Source organism: Vigna radiata, chromosome 3, assembly GCF_000741045.1.
Source record: "Vigna radiata var. radiata cultivar VC1973A chromosome 3, Vradiata_ver6, whole genome shotgun sequence".
NCBI classification, from domain to species: Eukaryota; Viridiplantae; Streptophyta; class Magnoliopsida; order Fabales; family Fabaceae; genus Vigna; species Vigna radiata.
In genome coordinates this window covers 1043130-1065673 of record NC_028353.1, presented here as the reverse complement: position 1 = coordinate 1065673, position 22544 = coordinate 1043130, and the positions used below count along the sequence as shown (strand labels likewise).

Below are 22544 nucleotides of genomic sequence, written 5' to 3'. Positions count from 1 at the left end.
CTTTAGTAAAAAATTTGGTTTCATGTATGAAAGTTATTAATTTTTTTTTCTTGTGAATACTTGTACACGAAACTTTAATAAAATAGTCATTGTCAGAAGTTATAGTTATTATTATTAGGTTTAAACCTCTTTTTTTGGTCCATAATTTATAAGTGGATGTTCAGTTTAGTCTCCGTTTTTTAAAATGTAAACATTTGGTCCCTAAGTTATAAAAAATTGTATCAAATGAGTCCTTTTTTGACTTGAAATAAGAAACAACCAAAAACAGTATTTCAAGTCAAAAAATGACTCATTTGATACATTTTTTATAACTTAGAAACCAAAGGTTTACATTTTTAAAAACTGAGACTAAACTGAACATCCGCTCATAACTTAGGAATAAAAAAAAGGTTTAAACCTTATTATTATTATTATTATTATTATTATTATTGACAAAGTATTTATGTAAACGGTAAGTGAGGAACTCCAACCCGTCTATAAAAAAATATATACATAGCTTTTAACATAGACACCCATATAGAATTTTGTACCTATTTACATCAATTCCAAATATCCCTACTTATACCCCTTAGTACGTGATTTTGCTTGCTAGATTCCATACCAATATATTTTTCAAAGTTTTTCACATCTTATTAACTTGTTTTCAGTTTAACTTTTTCATAATATTTTTACACTTTGTACTGAGTAAAGTGTCAATCTGAATAAGAGATTATTATTTTAGATAATTTATAATCATGCATTCAATTTGGCCATATTAAATATCTCTTTTACATCTATACATCTTTCTCTAAAGATAATCTTATTTCTATGCATTCAAATTGTCCAAATAATTGAAATCTACATTCCCTTCCCAGTACTATTTTATCCAAATAATTATTTCGTTTACAAATTATGTAATATTTTTACAAAAAAAGATAAATCAATCTCCGACAAAAATAAAAATATATTAAATATATCATTGGTATAAAAAAATAGTTATATTTTAATAATACTATGTTAAATATATCATTGTTATAAAGAAATAGTTATATTTTAGTAACAAGAGTGAAATATAATATTTTTTTATGTTAAATATAGGCATAAAGCATAACAATTATGCAAAGTTTTAATTTTGTTATTTGTAAAACTCATGTTGAGTGTCTTGTTCAAAAGGTTATATCAACTTCTCAATTTCTCATAATCGATTATTTTTCTCTTTTAAGTTTTAATTTAATTATTTGTTGTCCTTTCTTCAGTGTTACATATTTGATTGATTATTTATTTATTTTTATACTGTTCATTTCCCTTCTAATTTCAATAGTTAAAATTAAAGTTCAATCACCCTTCAAAAACTTTATTTTTGAGAAATTGAACTTTGTATTACGATTTCTTCATTTTTGAATGGTCCAATGAAAACATCCTTTATATGTCTTACCATAGTTCGCGAAGCAGAGGATATAGGTCAAGGTGAGGGTTTAATTGCGTATTTTTAAACCACAAAAACCCCTCTTCCTCTCCCTCTTTCCAGACTCACTAGTATTATTCCAACTCCAACCATGGAAGCAACGCGATTCTCCGCTAATCACTTCCTCCCACACTCCTTCCAAACCAAACACAACGCTTCCAGAGGTAAGTTTCCCTCTGTCAACGCTGAAAAGGAAAAAAAGAAGATGCTATTTATATCAAGCACTGTAGTCTCTTCTTGAACGCTAATTATGCAGTCTGCGTTAAACCTCTCCTATCTCGCAGAAAGAAGATACGTAAAATGCATCAACGGAATTGGTACTAGGGTTTCGCTTTTCACAATTCCCGCATTCAGCACAAGGATTTCTCCTTCGCGGAACCGGACTCTTTCTGTTAACTTCTCCGATAGGCTCCGGAGTGATTATGCACGCGTCGACGCTCCGAAGGATGAGCTTCCGAACGAGGACGTTGTTACCGCCATTCGCGGAGGGGAAACGACTGTTGCGTTGTCTCCGGAGTTTGATAAGTCGGTAACCTCGCAATTGAAACCTGTAATGTTCAGAAACAGGTTTCTGAACTTCGTGCGGTTGGGTTCCGTGATAAACGGCGCGGCTGAATCGTTTTTCAAGAGCGAAATTAGGAGGAGGTTGTTCGTGACGGCGGTGCTGATTGTGATTAGTCGCGTTGGTTATTTTATTCCTCTTCCTGGGTTTGACAGAAGGTTGATACCGGAAGACTACCTGAGCTTTGTGTCAGGATCATCTGTTGGTAAGTTGCATTGAGTTGCATAGTTGGCTGCTCACACGTGGAGACTGAGTTTAACTTTGTACCTCTTACAACATAACACACCTTTTTGATTCTCATTGGCGAATGTTGATTGCATTAAGCTTCTGTGAATGTAAAGGGACTATAGTTGAATGTAAGAAAATAAATTGAGGAGAAATGTTTGGTTTAAGTTGCTAATGGCCCCAAAACTCAAATTTGGCTCATTTGATCTCAGATTGAGTGTTAGCTCAGGGTAGCTTGTGAGTGTGAAGTGGTAAAGAAAATTTGGACCATTGTGTTAGTGCTTTTTATTTATCTTTTATTTTTCTTTTTCTGTAGAAAGTAGTGGAAGGGTGATAGTTTAATTCCAAAATTGATTGTAGTTGTGCATGAGATATACCTAATGTCCTAAACCAAGATATCTACAATTTGAATTTATCTAAATCTAAGATAATATATATGAAAATATTAAAATAAGATAAGATATGTACTAGTTGAATTGAAATAAATCCTATTATAAGATATAAACCGTTGGATTACAGAATTGGGTCAATAGTCCAATATTTTCTAGAGCAATTTTTTGCTTGAGTATTTTTCTGAGTTTATACATGTGAACAGTCATTCATGTAGCTTCTGGCAGATGAACTTGGTGATTTCTCCGCTGAGCTCAAGCTATCTATTTTCCAGCTTGGTATTAGTCCTCAGATAATAGCGTCCATTATTATGCAGGTATTCCCCGTTTGTTTTTTGAGTTTGTTAGACTTTGTTGCAAAAGTTTAACTACCTTCTATTATATATGACTTTGTTGCAAAAGGATGTTCAACTACCTTCTATTATATATGGCTTTTATTTGTTTGGTATTTTACTATTTTGTCCTTAGAAGTTTGTGATATATATGGATCAGTGGTGTTCCTATTTTAAAACAAAATAAATCTTTGGAAAAGTTGCTCTCTGTACTTCAGATTTTGTAAGGAAGTAAGTCTTTTGTAAATAAGTATATTTTCCAAGGAGAATGAGTTTTCTTATTACTTTTACCGTGAAGTACTTGATTGTAAAGACTCGACAACATTGAGGTTCTCAACCAGATACCCATTTTTCTTGAGCATTGTTGATTTTTATTTTTTTGTGTTTTTGCCTGTTATGAAATGCATTTGTACAATATATTTATGTGCAGGTACTCTGTCATGTTGTCCCTTCGCTAGTAAAGCTACGAAAAGAAGGTCTGGATGGGCATGAAAAGATTAAGAGTTATATGTGGGTCTATTTATCGATCTTGAGCATTGAACTAATTTCTTGTTTCACATTGTTTTCCATCTTCCTTTGTCTGAAATGTGTTTTGACGAATCTCAACTGATTAAATGTTCATTTTGTTCCGCACATTGCAGATGGTGGATGTCATTTGGCTTTGCAATTTTGGAAGCTTTAATAGTTTCTTGCTACTCACTTCCATATTCAATTTATGCTGCCAGTTACAGGTAATCTGCATAATATTTTTTTTTGCCTCCAAGATTTTAATAATCCAACAAATAATCATGAATATGGGTTACACAGACGATTCTTTATATATTGTAATTCCAACAGATGTCTTTAGAAGTCGGTAATCTTAATCATTGGTGGACATAGAAGTGCCATTTTCCTTTATAAGTTAGTATTATGACATTATCCTTTTTTATAAGCATATTATAAAATTTCTATTCTAAAATTTGTCCTAAGGTTTATACTATGGTTCTCATTCTCTAGTTATCATAATTCTATCGACTTATAGATATTGTGGGACATCTTGCCTCAAATTCCTTGTTTACGTTTTAGATAAAATATTTGGTACTTTTGCAGGGTCAAACATGTAATGGTGACATCAGTTTTATTGGTTTGTGGTGCAATGACTATTACATGGATATGTGATACGATATCAGAATCTGGATTTGGTATTTTTCTTACTGCAAAGCTATTAATTTATCTCCTTTGATTGGAACTGTGGAAATTAAAATTTAAAAGATAACCAGAGCATATGGTAGGGAATGTTATGGATGAATATCAACTTTGTATTTGTAAGAACTATGCAAATAATAAGTGGATGATCCTGATAGGTTTTCAGACCTATAATATGATGTTTTAGAAACTGCAGATCTTTATTCCAACAACAAACCAAGTTTCCTCCAATGTGGCAGAAACCAAACACATACAATTTCTGATTATTCGAGAGAACCGGACTCTCCACTCTTCCTATTCTTTTCAGAATGTACAAAAACAATAAAAACTGCTAAAAACAGCTGTCTACACAAACTTTATAAAAGTCTGAGACAATAAAACCTACCCAAAGACAGTTGTAACTGTCTGTCTCTTTTATTTCTCCTAATATAAACATTTTTCTTGAACCGATCAATACCTCCTCCATGAAGTTTCGTCTTGTCCTCAAGGTGGAAAGCAAGAAACTCCTTATTGATGGTAGTAGCATCTTCCTAGCAGTTTTCAATGGGTGAGAGGTGTTTTCAACTGGACGAACTACCTTCTTTTTTCCTTATTTTGTAAACTGTATCAAACCTATCAACACCCCCTCCATGAAGGTGCACCTTATCCTCAAGGTGAAATTCTGGAAATTCTTTATGAATGCAGGCAGTAGATTCCCCTAACTCCTACATTTCCTCTTCCGAAATAAGCAGCATATGAAGCTGTTTACTTTTGCAAGTATGATTACGTCCAAACTCCCTTTTTTATCTTATCTTACAATTCTTCTTGGGACAATTTATTAGTTAGGCATCATATATAACCTTGAACCATAAAAGATGACAATGAACAACATTTTATGCCTTTGATTTTGCCATTCTTTTTTTTGAATTTGTCATGCTCTGATTTGTAACTTCGTAAGTATGTAATTGGCTCTGCAATGGAGGTAAGATTCTTTAACTTGGCATACAATACTGCTTTTTTGAAAGCCTAGTATTTTGTTTTTTATAATTGCTTGGAAGGAGAAACTTGTCTTTCCAAATTGTTGGCTTAGATCTGCATCTTTCACTCACTTCTTACTTTGAAGTTTTTGTTTAATTATATTTGCAAATGACATTTTTAAAGTCAGTTTTTATTCAAAAATTGTAGATCTGTTGGAAAGAACACAATAATCATAATTACTTTGTCAATTTCGTCTGATATTGTTGACTTCATTGTTATCACTTTGCCACACTAGAAAGAAGCCGGGATGTTGATTATTCCCTATACTTAAAGTTATGTGATTTGAAAGACTCACCAGAAATTAAATGTCCGTGTAATTGTTAAATCTGCTGCTTCTAATAATACCATCTTCAGGTCAAGGCTCGTCTTTAATCATATGTGTGGGAATACTTACGGGGTATATGGAAACATTATACAAGATGCTTACTCAGCTTTCAGGTACATGTCTGAATGTGGATGGAGGCTTTTGAAATTTTACCTCATCTCCCTTCCCTATGTTCCTCATTCTCAAGCTTATTTTGACATATTAAAGTAACATGTCTGACATCAAGGAAGTTGATTTTCCCTCTCTACTAATGTTTTGACTGACATCATTTTTGGTAACATTGTTTAAGGGGATAAGGCACTGTTTTGTTTGAGAAAATGTTATTTTTTGTTTGTTTCATTTTTTAACTTTTAATTGCTAAAATGTTTGTTACGTTGTTTCTATTTTGTTTTTCATTTTCAAAAGTTTGTATATGAAACTTGGAAATAAGTTATTTCCACTTTTACATAAAATTTTGAAAACCATAAACGAAAATTAAACGTGATATTTTTGCAATTAAAAGTTAAAATGTTTCTCAATGTAAATAATCCTTCAATGTATATAATCCTTCACTGCAAATAATTCATTATTTTTGAAAATTTTTCTCAGGAAGCAGCAAAAAAAAAGCAATTATTTTTCTAAAATATGCTGTGAGCCAAACACACTTGACTTTCTTGAAATGTATTTTCATTTAATTTTACTTTGGTGATAACGAGTATATCTTAGACATGCTTTTGCAATCCCAAAAATAAAAGAAAAGGAGGACCATAAAGACAAGTAGATAGTTCAGAGGATTCTTTATATTGCCAACTGATTTGATTAGCATATCAATGAGCAAGCTTGCAGTTGAAATATAGAATATACTTACTGTTGAATTGGTTTTGCTCGTAGGAGCATTATACATAGAATGAATATTACAAAAGTGCTTTTAGAAATATAATATCAGAGTATTATACAAATTTGATAAGGTGAAAAACTAAGGCAATATTATTATATTTATATCATTGAATCCTTTGTAACTTTAGCGATTTGTATTTATTAATATTGCAGTGAGTGCTGTGAGCTGGTGGCCATATGTGCTTGCCGTGTTGGGTATCTTCACCGTTGTCACTATGTGGGCAGTTGTAGTAACAGAAGGTTGTAGGAAAGTAAAGCTGCAGTACTATGGTTTTAAACTTGCTTCTGCAGCAAGGTAAATGACGTTGTCTTTGTTCAGTCGTTTGAAATTTGTTCTCTTTGAAAACCTAGATGTTAATAGAGTTTTGATATTCTAAAACATTGTAATTGACATTTTCCATTATGGATTTTTTGAGGAAAGTTGTTTGTACCACTGGTTGAGAAAATAGTACATTTGACTGTGTTATGCTCTACCTCTGCCTTGAATATTGCCTTATATGGGACCTAGCTTATATGTTTATTAGACTTTATTTGCCCTTGTTATTTTTATGCAGATCCAGATAATTTATACTTCCTGTCTTGATGGAATTAAATGATATTTTTTGTGTGTACTGATGCTTTTGACAATTGATACTTTCATTCATTTGAATCAGAGAGCAATCGCCTATTACAGAAGTGGAGCCTTATATTCCTTTCAATATTAATCCAGCAGGGATGCAGCCTATTCTTACCACCTCTTACCTCTTGGCACTTCCAAGCATTCTTGCAAGGTTTGTATACAGTCCTTTCCAATATTCAATTGGTATTCTTTGTTCAACCTTATATTAAGTTTCATGCTCTTTTCTCTGTTTGCTAGGTAACACATTTGGCCCATTGTTGTCAACTTGTGCTGTCTAGAGAGTCCTTTTTTATTTAATTCTAAATTGGTATTGTTGGCAGTCTGCTGAGTTCACCTTTTTGGGAGCACGTCAAGGAAATATTGAACCCTGAAACTTCTGTCGGTGCTGAGCCATGGGTGTACTATTCCATATATGCTTTTTTTGTCTTCCTGTTCAATATATTTGACATTGTAAGTTTCTCTTTACTGTTACTGTATATTCTATTTGATGTAAAGAGTTTCTAATTTGTATTTTGAGTTTCATTTTGATATAAGCTGTTAATTTACTTTCAACTGAGAATTTGGAATGGAACAAGAGAAACAGTGTCAAAGCTGTTCCTCACTAATCTACACAATTATCTGATTCCGTCCGAGCTGCTTATTTTGATTGTTTTCAATACCATCGAAATTTATGTATTGTAAATCAGTTGAATTGTTGCTCATTAAAAGTTTTACTAGGTTAAAAAATCGAAATGACTTATGCATATTTGTAAATGGTCTTACACGTGGATTGTGCACAGGCTAACATGCCAAAGGAAATTGCGGATTATTTAAATAAGATGGGTGCGAGAATACCAAACATAAAGCCTGGGAAGGCTACCATAGAATACCTCACCAAGGTTCAGGCATCCACACGATTTTGGGGTATGCTACTGGTGAATGGCTGCAATTTTACAGTTATTTTTTATTTCTTTATCAAATATATTTCTAATTATTGTTAATTCACTACCTTGTGGAAAATTTGTAGGGGGGCTACTGTTAAGTGTTCTGGCCACTACATCAAGTGTTCTTGACCACTATTTGAGGCGTGTCAATGCTGGGTTTGCCATTGGTTTTACGTCAGTTCTAATTATTGTAAGTGCACGAAAGATTCTTTTAATTTTACTCTTCATGCAAACACATTGGTACTATCAAATTATCAGGCAAGAAATTCATGCTAGCTGAACTTCCCTGGCTTGAATTGCTTTTTACGCAATTCTAATTTGGGAGCACAAAATTGGCCACCGTGCACGTTACTCGTTTATATTGCGTTTAAGGGGATAATACTAATTTATCCTTTGTACTAATTTCATCATCCAAAAAAAAAATAAAAATGAATCATTTGTATTGTGCATACGGGGATTTAGTCGAACACTATTCCTTGTACAAAATGATAATGGATTTGGTTCAAATGTCATACTTATATTAACGTATTGAAATCTGAAATAGTATTTCTTTAAACGTAATACTTAAACCATGGAATGCTTTGTTCAACTTCCTTGTCTGTTGTACAGCTTAACTGAATAGTCCTTGGTTTTGTTGATCCAGGTCGGTTCCATTATTGAACTCAGAAGATCATATCAAGCATATAATGTGATGCCAAGCTTAAGTAATGCCTTGAGACGATATGGTGTATAACTTATGGAAAAGCTATGCTGTCACTCCCCTGTGCCAATTTGATTTGAACCTCTGGGATAACATTGGCCACCGTTGTATTTGGTGAGTAGCCTAATTTTTCCGTGTAAGGTTTACAAATTCTGATATGGATGATAATTGATCAGGTCTACCAATTGCTGAAAATATTTCGAGAAAGCTTGGTTTTCCGGGGACATCACAGATTTAGAGTTTAGTTTGGCGGTTTAAGAATATCAAGGTTGGAGTGTTGTGTTGGCAGTAAGGGGTTCGGCGTGTTGATACATGATAGTAGCTGATTCAAAAGCCTCGTCTTCTGGATTCTCTGGAGGAATTTTTATGGATTTGGGAAACTATTTAGTTAGGGTATAGTTGTAGTGGCAGATGAAATATGTACAGGAATTTATCGTGTTTTAGACGTGACATGTAATATAAAAACGAGTTGTTTGGATGTAGGAGGTTAAATGCCTTTGATAGTGGGTTGGAGTGTTTCTTTCTACACATAATATTTGAAGCACCTCTCATCTATTCAGGAATTGATTTTTTCAGAATGTATACTCTGAATAGTACATGTCAAAATATATGAGAATTGCCTAGATTTTTATGGGGTACAGGAAGTTAAATTAATGGGTTGATATCCCAAAGGACTGGCCAAAGTGTAACAAGAGATTCAAACCTCTGCATTTTGAGATTACTTTTTTCTATACCCCCACGGTTCGTTTGACATCTGGAATTGATACTAACGTGTTTCTGGAACTCCTTTGTAAGCAAAAAAGAAACAAACCAATTCTTGGATTTGGTGGTTTCAAAAGTATATTTCTGATTTGAACAATTTTGTAATTCTAAAACTCCGAAGTTGATGAATTGTTTTCTTTTCCCTCCAAGGAAGATTAACTTAAACATTAAATAAAAAATTTCAATGTTATGAATTGTAAAATAATATGGATGCATTTACACTCTCGGAACTTGAATGTTATGAATTTAAGTCAGAAAATTCGAAACGTTCATCACAGGAATAAGGAAAACGTAGTAGATTTAGGAAAATTAATGGAGAATGGGAGTGAAAAAAGGTTTGCCGGAAAATTTTGGCCTATGACAAGGTGATATATATAACATTTCAGAAAAAGAATGCTTGACTTACGAAAATAAATAATCGAGGTGTTGAAAAAGCAAACAATAGGAACACAGTATTTTTTTTGCCGTTCAAAAAGCCTTAGGGTGCCATACAACAAGTTTAATGATCCATGAAAGACTTCTGAACAGTGAGTACCATTTGAGATTGAGATCCATTGTGTTTCCTTTTCGCAAAAATATTTTGAAATGAAAGAAAACATGGAAAAACAATGTCTATTTTTTTTTTAAAAATTTTCTACATCTTTATTTTCCATGAAACAACCAGACCATAAATTATATTGGGCCTGTATGAGTAGGTAGCTGAGCCCACCGTTTGGCGGGTCTTCTGATTTTGATTTTTGACATTTGAATCAAGCAAGAGAATAACCACAGATTTTAGAACGGAAACTATGGCGAACTCAGAACCGAAGACGGATTACGCAGAAATCTATACAGCATTAGATGCCTTGGACGCCTCCTCCGTCTTTCACACCTTCTACGACGTCGTAGGGTTTGTTCTTTACATGCACCAGCAAATTCCCTCGTATGTCTTTTCCCTTCATTTCGAAATGCCCGAACCATTTTTTCGTTATTTATTAAAAAAATTGCAAACACGTGGAATATTTTGCTTCAATTTCGATTTCTAGATTTGATGACATTCAATTTATGCAGCACGGTGCAGGATATGGCCATCGAATTTGAAGCGATGCATTCGGAGTACAAGGAGCTGGTATGTCATAATTATGGGGAGAAATTTTGAATTGAATTTTGAGTCGTTATTGTGTCATCGATTTGCATGAACCCCGAATTCGTTAACATCAGGAAACGGAGTTGGGAACTGAGGTGAAGCCATCGTTTAGGAGAAAGCATGTTAGCAAAATGAGGGATATCAAGGTAGGAATAAAGAGATTGGATAAGTTGATGAATTCACTTTTGAATTTGCAAACCGCGTTTAAAATCGCGATCGACGAGGTTCCCACCATAGACGGTGTCGTTGTGGCGCTTGGAGCTAGCCCACTTCGACCTCAGCATATTTATGAGTTGAATTTTTCCCATTCGATTGGTGTTTCCAAGGGTGCTGATGATTTTGCTAGGAGTAAAGCGGCTGAGAGTCTTTCGAGAAAGGTTCCTTATTGTTATTCCTTTTATGTTCCTAGTTAAAATTTTATGTGCTCTGTGCGAGGTAAGAGTGTCGGAGATTATGTTTCGTTTTTTTCTTTAACAGGCGATTCGGACACTGATATCGAAAGGTGCTGGATCTGTGACCTATCCCGGTAGTTATTCACTTCTCTAGTAGATGAATATTAAGGTCAATTTTGCCCTGTTGGCTATTTTAGGTGAACCAAATAAGAATATAAAGTGAATTGAACTTCCATTTGTAGGATCTAAATAGAAGAACTTCTTTAAATTTTAACTTACGGAAAAAGCTTATTTCATTTTTTCTTATTTTCTTCTGCTATAAGTGTTTACGAAAATATTATCTAAACAAGGCCTAGGGAGATTATATACTCATTGTTCCTGTAAAGATCCATGGTCTTAAAGATGGCCCTTCAAAGTTTTGGTATTTCATTGTGTGATAGAAGGATCAAGGTGGAACCAAATTAGTGTTCAGTGGCAATTTGACGGACTAAATTGATGTTTGTTCAAGCATAAGGTATCAGATTGATGTCCAAAATCTTTGTTGGATCAATTTCATGTGCCGTGTATTTTTGAAGGGTCAATTTTAGCATTATCTCTTAATTTGAATGAATTTTCTTTATGTAATCGCATCTTTAGATTTTCTTTTAATGCCACTCTTCTACTTTGTAGGCCCTATCAGATTGTTTGTGTTGATAAAGGCCCCATCTTCTTTCAATCAGCCTTTGCATTTTCTGCCTAAACGCGATTTTAGGTATAACAGAAAGGTAAAATAGACTCCGAGGACATATTATAGTTGCCTTTTTACATGTTGTAAATGCGTGATTGTTTTTGACTGCATAGGGCACCATGTGCTGTATTTGTTAGTGGAGCCTTTCTGATTCTCACTATTTCTTTATTCGGTGAAATAGCAAGTGGTATTTATATTTGTTGCTTCCTGAATTCAAATATGGCGCACATTCTGTTTCATCAGAACCTTGTGAAACTTGTGTTAATTTTCTGCTCGAACTGTTTGCAAGACTGCTGTCATTTCATCATAAAGATCATCATTGACATTTCATCATGAACGTAATCATTATCCAATGGAAGTGACTCAATTTAAACTAAACACCAGATTATCTCATTTCTACTAGTCTATTCATATGATTTTTGCTGTTGTACCCACTGAATGGTAGACCCAGGACCAGGGGGAGCAATTGATTTAAAAAATAAAAATGATAAGTATTAAACGTTCTTATATTAATATTCAAGCATTTCACTTGATAAGGGGTGGGGTCAATATATAAATTTAGAGGATACAAAAATTAAAAACTAATATATTTTTTTTTTTTTTTTTTGCAATTTTGGACAAAAGAGGTGGTGCAAATGCCCACCCTCATACAAGCAGGTCTGCCATGGCTTGGTTTCCTATGAAACTGAAAGAATTTTTTTCCTGGCACTGTGATAGGTCACAGATGTTTTAGACAGTAATCTAAATCTTCCAGTATTTGTTAGGGGGTGTTTGTCAACTTCCAAATCTAGCCAAGAGGGTGCTAAATAGGGCCAACTATATGAACTTTTGTGACAAAGAACCTACTGATACTCAAATTAAATTGAATCTGGTTCAAAACTAGTTTATAACTGGTTTTAATACAATGTTGTTTCTCTTAAAATTAGAAAACATAAAATAATTTTGGTTTCACAGAATTGAGATAACAAGTTTCTTTTAAGTTCCCATAACAAAATAATTATGTCAGGGGAGGGGAGTCAAGAAGTTCCACGGTACATACAAGGATACATTTCTTTTCTTTTGAAGCTACCAAACTCACTGTATGATTTGTGTTTAATGTAATTCATAAATTCTATGTCAATGATTTTAGATTGGCTTATATTTGTTATAAATATTGTTTACATTGTTTAATCTAGTAGCAGCTTAGTAGGATCACATGCACTATATATCTTAATAAAATGATTTTTTTGGGTGAGATGAGTTTCTGCTAACAAAATTGCATTTCCACCACAGGTTGTGCCTCTCGGGCTACTGTTTAAGTGCAGAAATCAGAATCAGGAAATGGTCGCTACTGCTTCAGAAGATTTAATTTGGTATGTTTCACAATTTATGACTGGGCATCTCGTGTATAACTAAGTTTTCTGTTTAGATGAGTTGCCTTGGTGCTGCTTACCAAATTTCCTGTATTTTCACTAGTCTTAACTGAGGTTTTTTGATTGGAAGGGGAAAAATCCAGCAAACACCTCCCGTCTATTTTCTTCATTTGACACATTATAGTTTTTGCAGTCAATTCTTTCATTGTTTTTTTATTTCTTTATTTTTACATTTTGAGTACAGTCAGGCTTTTTATGTCTGAGCTGGTCATTACTGTTTGTCAGGGGACTGTTAATTTTCATTGCTGATTGATATTTGTGGCCTCCCTAAATAGTAGTACATTTTATATATACTATTTATATAGTTTCCTCTCTCATGATGCAGACTCTAGTCTTTTCCTGTCCTCTGTATTCCCTTGTATTTTTCTTCGTTGCTTACTTTTCATCCTTCTGTTTGTTACAGGTTTCAATGTCGACATGTGATAAAAGGCCTTGCAATGAACACATTGCCAGAAGAATAAAATCCTCCACTTTACAGTTAGATAGGAAAAAATGTAAATATATGATTCATGCTTGAAGCTAATGTTTCCTTGTTGTACACTTGATCTTAATGAACACGCTGCTAGCTTGTTAATCTGGATGTTATTACACAGCATATTAGACAAAGACTACAGATGTTGGCCTGGTAAGATATGTTACTCATTTGAGGATTCTTGACGTATAAAAAAAGAAAACAGCGTCTTGAAAAACAATAATTGCTTTGCAACTACTCACTGACATTTAATCCCCAAGAATATGGAAGTTGTGATCAAATGCTACATTGCTTTACTAAGATTTAGCACAGGCAGCCAGGGGTGCATTCATCGGTAATTGCTAACGAGTGATTTTTGAGCCAACAGTAACTGGTAACGGGTTGGAGAGTTTGCACCACCCTCAAGGGTTTGAAGGTACAATTTAATAATTTGATCTGTTAAGATTAGGACGTCTGCACTTCGAGAGAAGACGTTTTTGAGTTTATTGTGACACTTTAAAATTGAGAATTTGAGACTCACAATATGTTATAGTCACCCGTAGTTATTTATTCTCTGCTGTTCTTTCTCGTTTTGGTTTTCCTAAAGGGTTTTGAGATTCTCATCGAAAGGGGTTCCTTTCGACAACTTCAACTAGAATGGAGAATTAGCACATGACATTTTTTTTTTCAATTCTAAGTTTGACACAAGTTTAGTTTTTAGATATTATTTTAGGAATTTGGACTTATTGTGGATTGTAATTTTTTGCTTACAAACTTTATTATGGATGTTGCATTAGATCTGTTTATGAATATATGTTTGTATAAGCATTTTTAAATTATGACGAAAGAGATTAAGTAAACTGAAGATATATTGAATAATATTTATTCGACCAAAAGTATATAAGAACTCACGATGATATCAATATGCAACACAACAAACATGGCACATATATAGTGAATGTCCATGGTATTTTTGCTTACAAAATGACTAGCCCAGTGGTGAGAGTATACTAACTGCAAGGGCTAATTAAGGAGGAGAGTGATGGGTATGGCAGAATCCCCCACCCCCATGGAAGTCCATGATATTTTACATGATGAATTAAATTTGTACACAAACTTATTCACCCCATTGAAGTGGAAATCCATGGTTAAAAATGATCATTGGAAGGGAGTGTGTATGGGTCATGGTGGGGTATATGACGGGGTATAATCTGGTTTAGGGCATTCTTGACTTCCAGAATACTAGCCATTTCCCCGTTCCCATTTTCCTTGACTTTGGCCCTCATCTCTGCGACAAAGATTCCATCATCCCTAACCCAGGATTGCACCATCATCACTTCAATCCCTAACTCCCTCAACAATGTCATCACATCCAGCAACAACCCTTCCCTATGTACACACTCCAACTCCAATAGTGCATCGCTCTCTATGATCGAAACCTCCACCTCCCTCATCCTCCTCTTCCCCACGTGCCGCTCACGTGCCTCCAGACTCTCAATCTTCTCCCTCAGCTGTTTTATGTATTCGATGGTGTCTCCCAGAATCGATGCCTTGTCCATTCTCGTTACAAAAGGTACCATTGAACGCAATATCAGAAACCTCTCATTCAGCTTCTCTCTCCGACGCCGCTCCGCCATCACATGGCTTGTCTCGTATGACGGGGCGCCCTTCCCCTTTACCCGGTTCGCGTGCAGGTAAGGAACACTGAAGAGAATGTACTTGAGGAGCCACTGCGATGTTACGTCTGCCACCGTCATCTGGAGCTGCCCGCGGTACTCGTCGCTGCCGGAGTTCCATTTGTTGAAAGCTGATTGGAAGGAATCGGTGAGGTGGTTGACGGAGGGTGAGTCCGGCCACCACCCGGAGTTCTTCTGGAGGATGCTGGACACTGTCTGAGAGTAGTGAGTGTCTGTGTCGCCTTGTGCTTTGTTTTCTGAGGGAGGCTGTTCTGCAAAACAAAAAAACAAAACGTTATAAATATCACTTAGAAATAGCTTAAACAATGCTCACAAAAGCGGGTAATTTTATATAGCCCTTCACAGTAAGATAGAGAATAGTAAGTTTATTTGAACTTTGCAGCTAAAAAAATGCAATTTTTTGTAAATTCATCTCCAGCTTTTAGCTTTTCCATATACAAAGAACAAAACTTTTCTCTTTTAGCTTTTTTTTTTGTAAATATTTTGTTCTTTTTACTACTTATCTTGGTGTGTAAGTTATTAATCGAGGTGATCAATGTGTTTCTTATTATTGGGTTTCACAAGAGATAGTAAAACTTTTAATATGATTTAAGATCTTATGTGTGTATATTTTCTTTGGAGTCTTGTAAAATTTTGAACAATTAGAATATCATTTAATCACGATGATTAGACAAAGTAGATATAAGTATCTTGTGAGAGTGAACCACTATAATTTATTTGTGTTAATTTGTTTCTCTAATTATACTTGCATATTAAAATTTGAGTTAAAATTATTTCTTGTTAAAATGGCTAAAATGGAAAGTTAAAATATTGTCTTGCATTTCTTTGTGTTGTAAAAACTATCTTTGATTAAAAAGAAAAACTACTCCTTTTCTTAAAATTTTTTATGTTTAATAACCTCATCTCTTAAAATCAATCTTCGTTATTAACACTACCTCCTATGACACAATCCTTTGACATAAGTCAAATTATCTCACTCATTAGTTTTCATGACGTTATTATTTCTTTCCTAATCCGTTGTTTTATTTTGATATTACAATTAGTTTTTTTCATCAGCAATTTATGGTTTTACAATTAATATAAATCCCATTGATGTAACATATAAAGACTTTCTATAACTGGTGTAATAGGAGGGCTTTTTATAAAACTCATTTGAAGCCAAAAATAATAAAAATAAAACAATAAAAATCAAGTATAAAACATTTCTCTTTTTTGTGTCAATTAAAAATGCAATTGAAATAAAATTTAGGGTTAAATATGTTTTTATTCCCTATACTTTGGGGCGATTTTGGTTTTAATCCCTCTTTCAAACTAAAGTACAATTTAGTCCTTCAACTTTAGAAAACTCTGGTTTTAGTCCTTTTTACCAAATTTTTTTAACTTTATTTGTTGTTTCAAACGCGTTTCATTATAGCATTTGGATTGTTTACACTGTTTGACACATTTTTGCTTCAATGTTAACTAAGAAACGTGCTTGAAACAACAAATAAAGTTAAAAAACTTTGGTAAAAAGGACTAAAACCAGAGTTTTCTAAAGTTGAAGGACTAAATTGTACCTTAGTTTGAAAGAGGGACTAAAACCAAAATCGTTCCAAAGTACAGGGACTAAAAACATATTTAACCCTTTATATATTTATTTATTTATTAATTGTAAAATTTATATAAAAGTGTTATTTGAAATTAAAAAGATGTCACTAGTGTAGAAACACGATTTAACGTCGGTTAATTTGGACTTTTAACGTCACTTATACAACAGACGTCTATAAGGGTGACGTCCATTAGTCGTCGGAAATCCTCTTAACCGACGTCAATATAAACGTTGGTTAACGATATCCACCGACGTCCATATAGACGTCTACTTATACCCACACCGACGTCTAATTTCTCTATATAGACGTCCACCTATGCATAAAACCGATGTTTATATGAATATATAGAGGTTTAAAATGACACTAATTGACGTCTATGTTCCTTATAGACGTCGGACCTGACACTAACCGACGTCTAACAAAAGCGTTGTGTTTTAGTGCAGTTTTGATCCAGACTTTTGGTAGCATAGTGCAACACTCTCCTCTCGCTAGTTTTCCCACAAAAAAAGCTTGCGTCTTTTGAATCTTCTATGACATTTCAACCCAAAACCGAACCTGGGTCCATGACTACTTCCCATTATTCAACCGCAAAAGAAAAAAATTACGGTGACACGAGAACTCGACAAGGACCCAAGTTCCATTTTGGGTCGAGAAGCCATAGAAAACTCAAAAGATCGCCACTCTTCTTGTGAGGAAACTAGCAAAGGGAAAATGTTGTACTATGTTACCCAAAGAGATGATCAAAACTGCACTAAAACACATCACAAAGAAAGCAAATTTTAATCAGTTCAACCACAAGATAATAGATGAAAGACTAAATAAAGTTTAAACTGTAAGCATAAAAAAAAACCACGCACCTCGGATGCAAGAGAGAAAAAGGAGAGGAGGAAGACGAGAAACAACAATAGAATGCCGAAAAGAGAGAAAAAGAAGAGGTGTGGCAAGAGAAAAAGGAGAAGAGGAAGACGATCAATATCAGAAACTGAATGCCGCGAAGAGTTGCAGTGTATTTAAAATGGAATTGGGCGTCAGTTATTCTCCAGAAACCGACGTCTATAGACGTCGGTTATCCTACTAATGTGACGTCCAAGTGAACATTTAAAACTGACTTTTTGAATACCCATTAGACGTCGGTTTCTGTCAGGGGGAACCGACTTCTAGGAAGCTGAACCGATTGACGTTTGATATCCTGTCAGGGTGTTGGTATGGGCCACCGACGTCTATAATAACATACACGTCGGGGCCCTAAATAGCCGACGTCTCAGGCCCTCGAGTTTTGTAAACATAATTATTACAGGTATAATAGACGTCGCGTAGCCCGAAACGCCGACGTCAACATTGAAGATTTTTTTGTCTTTCGCGCCTTCCAGACATGCCTTAGACATCGGATTTGGACTACGTGACGTCTAAGCGCATGAGAATTAGGTGAAAAGCATTAAATGCAGCCTAGTAGACGTCGGGGTGCTGCAGCGCTGACGTCTTGAAATTAATAGACGTCTGTTTTTGGATAAAACCGACGTCTAGTTTACCAGGCTATTTATGATAATGCCACCGTCCGCGCCTATACGTCGGATTACACGCAAACCGACGTCTTATGGGTGACGTTAAACAACGTTTTTGCACTAGTGTGTTAACACGTTATTTTTAATATCAAGTATTAAATAATTGATGTGTAAGTTGTGTTGACTATTAGACCAAATTCGTAGTAGGTAGGGAAAGAAAAGCCTTAATATTTAAACTCAGAAGAATAAAAGGACAATTGACATGAGAGGATGGTACAAGCTGAGATAACTAGGGCAAAATAATGTTGATAAACGTCAATTTTATATATATTTATTATTGGGATGCTTTAACCGTCTTAGAAAAAGGAAATATTATCTCTTTTCAATAATATTTAGTGACCTTAAAAAAATACAAATTATCTTAATAAATTAGTAAGAAAATATAAAACTACATATATAGAAGTGAAATAAAGAGAAAAAAAGTAATAAATATGATAAAAGCAATGATGAAGAATGAAAGTATAGAAGTTTTAAAAGAAAGTAAATGTTTGAGTTGAATAGATACCTGGAGGTTGTGGTGGTAGTTGAAGTTGAAGAAGTTCCAACCCTGCAGAACACAGTGCCATGGAAGCCTCTGTGGGGAAGGAATCCAAGTGGTTGGATCCATCTCCGGGTGACCCGACCCGAAACCCCTCCAACGTGTCCAGCTCCATTAGTTCGGTGGGTATGAAACTGTTGTTACGAACTGTTAATCCTGGTTCAGAATTCAACTTAACTTGTTTTCCTTTGTGAACGACGTTGATGTCGTTTTGGTTGGGTGGTGCAGTAGTGGCAGTGACGACAAGTGGGTATGAAGAAGATGTGGGATTGGAGGTGGAGTGCTCTGACAGTGCAGGCTTTGCCGTCGGAGGGTGCTGATCTATGAAGAAACTCTTTATGTGTTGGATGAAATTTAGGTCTTCTTCCATCTAATTGGTTAATCATGAAACATGCATGCATTCAATTTTAGGTCATAAATAGCTGTGCAATACATGAATCTTTGTTTCTTCATTACCTTGTCGGTTGTGCCCAGCTCAACCACGCCATCCAACACAGGAATGCACACCACTGTCTGCAGTTTGCATGCCACCAACTTTAACGTATCATCAAATGCTCACTATGTTTTAAGTACTGTTAAGAATTATTCACTTTTTATTTTTTTCTTCCTATTATAAATTCAAGAATTTCATTTCATAAAAAATGCATGCTTTTAAGTCATCACAGAAGATTTACTTTTTTTTTATGCATATAATTTTCTTTTTCACTCATACGTGCCCCATCATTGTACAGTTATATTTCTTTATTAGGTGAAAGTTTGTATCCGATTCTTTAATATTAAACAAACCTGATCAGTATAATATATAAGTATCTTTCTATCTCTAAATTCTTAAGGGAAATAATTAAATAACAAAAAAAAATTAATCATTTTAAAAAGTCGGGTGAACTCTATTTCTAGTCATATTGTTTGATTTTCTCTAGTGAGTATATGTGAGGATATTAGGTTATATCATGTCGAAATAAATTTGTCAAACTAATTGATTAATAGAGTTTATTTTGTGTGCTTTTATTAAATTATATATCAAATATATATTATAAATGACATAATGAACAAATAATTGTCAAGAAACAAAAGTCTTGCTATTGTTTTGGTTTTAGCTTCTTTGTTGCTATCGTTTTTCTTTTTTGTTCTTTTAGTTTAATGAATTCCAGTTAACTGATCAAGATGCTTTTTTTAAGAAACAAAACACATGTTTAAACTATGTCTACCAGAAATGGACAAGCTGTGGGAAAAAATTCACCTGAATATTAGCACTCTGGTCGTGGAAGATTTTGCCATCATTGAAAAAGAAGAGAGAAGAAGATGTTAGTAAGTGAAGCTTCTTATATCCATGCAAAATATTACATAATCATATATGGTACAGAAAACATACGCAAAAAGTTTAATGCATATATAGTTTTAAGTATTGAAAAATCAATGATTAATTTAGAAAAAAAAAAAGGACATATTGCTTTTTCCTTCTTCTCTTCTGGCTGGGAATTGTGCCCAAAAGTGATGATTGTGAGTTGGTATTTTATTTTGTACGTACCTTGGCAAGAATAGCTCTGGAAAATGCTTTGCTCTCTACTTCGTTTGCACCAGTTAGCCATATATGCTGCCTCCTGGCATATGCTGTTCCCGGCAACCTTAATTTTATATTGTACATCATCATCAATCATTTCTATGTCAAACTAATGCTTTATGTAAACAGAAACCAGGATTATAATCCAGACAACAATTTCAGCTAATACTACATGTGTATTGATTCTTATATTTTAGATTCTAGCTTAAGTGTACATATTTGTTGCAACTTGACAATTTTTCAGTCTTATTCAATGGTAAAAGAAATAAAGGAATGTTGTTTTGAAATGATCTGATTGAATATTAAAGTTTTGCAGAGCCTCGAGCTGTGTTTCTGACGTTTGCTTTTCCTATACTTTGGAAAAAAGGGAAAGAAAGTAATATGCATTTTCTTATAAAGATTGAACGTATAAACTATAGCAATTCCCTTTTTCAATTGGCTTTAACGAAAGCTAGGGCTAAACAACAGTTTCTGGTCTGCCTTTGTAATTCACCGTCTGTGGAAAAAGAAAATAAAGCTAGAAGAAAGAAAATGTTCGTTTACTTCGAATGCTTCAAACAATCATTGCAATTTTCTTTTCTTTATGTATTTAGCTTTACTAAAGTTGCGTCTCCACCGACTTATATGAATTAAATCTTGACCCAGTTTTAAAAATATCCAAAAAGTATTTAAAATTAAAAGAATGATTTATAACATGGATAAAACATCAATCCACTACCCTTTAAAACAATTAATTAATTAATATTTAATATGTGTGTATGATATTGATAGTACGTAATTAATTGAGTTTCAAGGAAGTGAATGATATTAAAAAATGAAGAAACAAAAGTGTTCCATAAATCACGCCTGATCTACATTAAGAAAGATACATAATTTACTAAAATATTAACTGATCATTCTGAAAAGCGAGAAGAAGAAGTTTTGCACTAGTAAAATTATCAAATCCTCTTTCTTTTTTTCTTAAAATAAACCCAACAAAAATCATTTCACTACAAAATTTGAGGATTTTATTATAGTCGAAAAATGATGAAATTCAAATCTGTAAGAATTAGAAGCTTTTTGGACTTTATCGATAGAGAGAGAGAGTGTTTGATGTTGTGTTTATACTGCACTTTAGATCTATCTACCACCAATCACGGTCTCGTAAAAATAACAGAAAAAAAGTAAAAGATGAAGAAAAGAAAGGTAATAAAGTTTAGAGAGATTACCCGAGACCAGGATGAAAGGAGAAAGAGACACACAAGAGATAGAACCATTCTGATTCCGTTAGATCTTCAGGAGACAAAGCAGCACATGGTCTTCGTGTTTGCGAGTTCGCTTCTCCAGCAGACAAAGATTCATATAACTCTCGAAGTTGCTCGCTTCTTTGCAGAGAAGCTTCCTCAGTGCTCACTTCCATTGCTTGAACCGTCTTCCTCGTCTTAATTGCTCCGTTGTAGTATCCATCACCCCACGTCAAAATCCTATCAATCAATTAACAACACACATATATACTCAGATTCTGGCAAGAAAATCAGAAAATAGTTAGTGTAACTATGATTTGATGAAGAAACAGAAAATACCCTTGTTGGGGACAAAGTTGCCAGAAGAGGCTGTAAGTCCATTGAACTGATTGCACTGCGCTCCTTAACATGGTTTGAAGCCTGCTATTTGGCGGTGCAGCCATTGTTCCTTCCCACCAATCTCAAATTACAGAAAATTTTGCTATGGCCGATGATCATGGATCATTGGACTTTCTCGTTATTGATGACTTCAAAATCGAACATGTTTACACCACCAACAGCGACAACATAAGACTAAGGTTAAAGCTATGGTAATTACACTTTCGTATAAATGAGTTGGTTTCTTCTGCGTGCATTAAGAAGAAGAAAAGAGGATTTACAAAAGTATGACTTTGAGGTGAGAATATATATATAATATAAAGATTAAATTAACGGTGCGATTTTTTTATGTTATCATGTAAATTGCAAATTTCAATTCACACATATGCACATTTTTCAACAGTGCCAAATACCTTTTCCTTTTCCCTTCCAACAGATTTTCAAAGAATTTTATCTTAATCATGTTCCTAAGATAAGTCTCGAGTCTATTACCAAATGTATATAACAATGTAATTGCTCTTTTTTTTTA

General features: G+C 34.1%; 3 protein-coding genes across 7 annotated transcripts; 2 read left to right on the top strand and 1 right to left on the bottom strand.

Annotated features, from left to right (window-relative positions):
* The first annotated feature begins 1447 nt into the window (after positions 1-1447).
* On the top strand, positions 1448-9235 carry LOC106757964 (preprotein translocase subunit SCY2, chloroplastic). 2 transcript variants are annotated; one of them, XR_001375547.2, is made up of 14 exons: positions 1448-1608; positions 1729-2211; positions 2849-2937; positions 3383-3462; positions 3594-3683; positions 4042-4133; positions 5509-5592; positions 6509-6650; positions 7009-7125; positions 7295-7424; positions 7754-7877; positions 7981-8087; positions 8541-8711; positions 8774-9235. XR_001375547.2 is itself a non-coding variant. In XM_014640834.2 (13 exons), exons 1-13 carry the CDS (start codon positions 1536-1538, stop codon positions 8628-8630), a joined length of 1701 nt encoding a protein of 566 aa, XP_014496320.1. In that variant the 5' UTR covers positions 1448-1535; the 3' UTR covers positions 8631-9235. The 2 variants fall into 2 exon arrangements, 1 of the variants encoding a protein (XP_014496320.1); XM_014640834.2 differs by having other exon boundaries at positions 8541-9235.
* A 636-nt stretch (positions 9236-9871) lies between these two features.
* On the top strand, positions 9872-13645 carry LOC106757460. Of its 4 annotated transcripts, none has more exons than XM_022779074.1 (8): positions 9872-9886; positions 10114-10281; positions 10410-10467; positions 10560-10862; positions 10963-11011; positions 11547-11641; positions 12877-12956; positions 13420-13645. In XM_022779074.1, exons 2-8 carry the CDS (start codon positions 10148-10150, stop codon positions 13475-13477), a joined length of 777 nt encoding a protein of 258 aa, XP_022634795.1. In that variant the 5' UTR covers positions 9872-9886; positions 10114-10147; the 3' UTR covers positions 13478-13645. The 4 variants fall into 4 exon arrangements, with proteins under 4 accessions (XP_022634795.1, XP_022634797.1, XP_014495619.1 ...); XM_022779076.1 differs by lacking the exon at positions 9872-9886 and having other exon boundaries at positions 10082-10281; positions 10560-10631; positions 10812-10862; XM_014640133.2 differs by lacking the exon at positions 9872-9886 and having other exon boundaries at positions 10082-10281.
* Positions 13646-14323: 678 nt separating this feature from the next.
* LOC106757183 (basic helix-loop-helix protein A) lies at positions 14324-22297 on the bottom strand. The gene is made up of 7 exons (XM_014639798.2): positions 21977-22297; positions 21623-21877; positions 20382-20478; positions 20094-20108; positions 19310-19366; positions 18821-19223; positions 14324-15415 (listed from the first exon to the last, which is right to left on the bottom strand). The coding sequence occupies exons 1-7, from the start codon at positions 22078-22080 to the stop codon at positions 14616-14618; spliced, it is 1731 nt and encodes a 576-aa protein (XP_014495284.1). The 5' UTR covers positions 22081-22297; the 3' UTR covers positions 14324-14615.
* Positions 22298-22544: the final 247 nt, after the last annotated feature.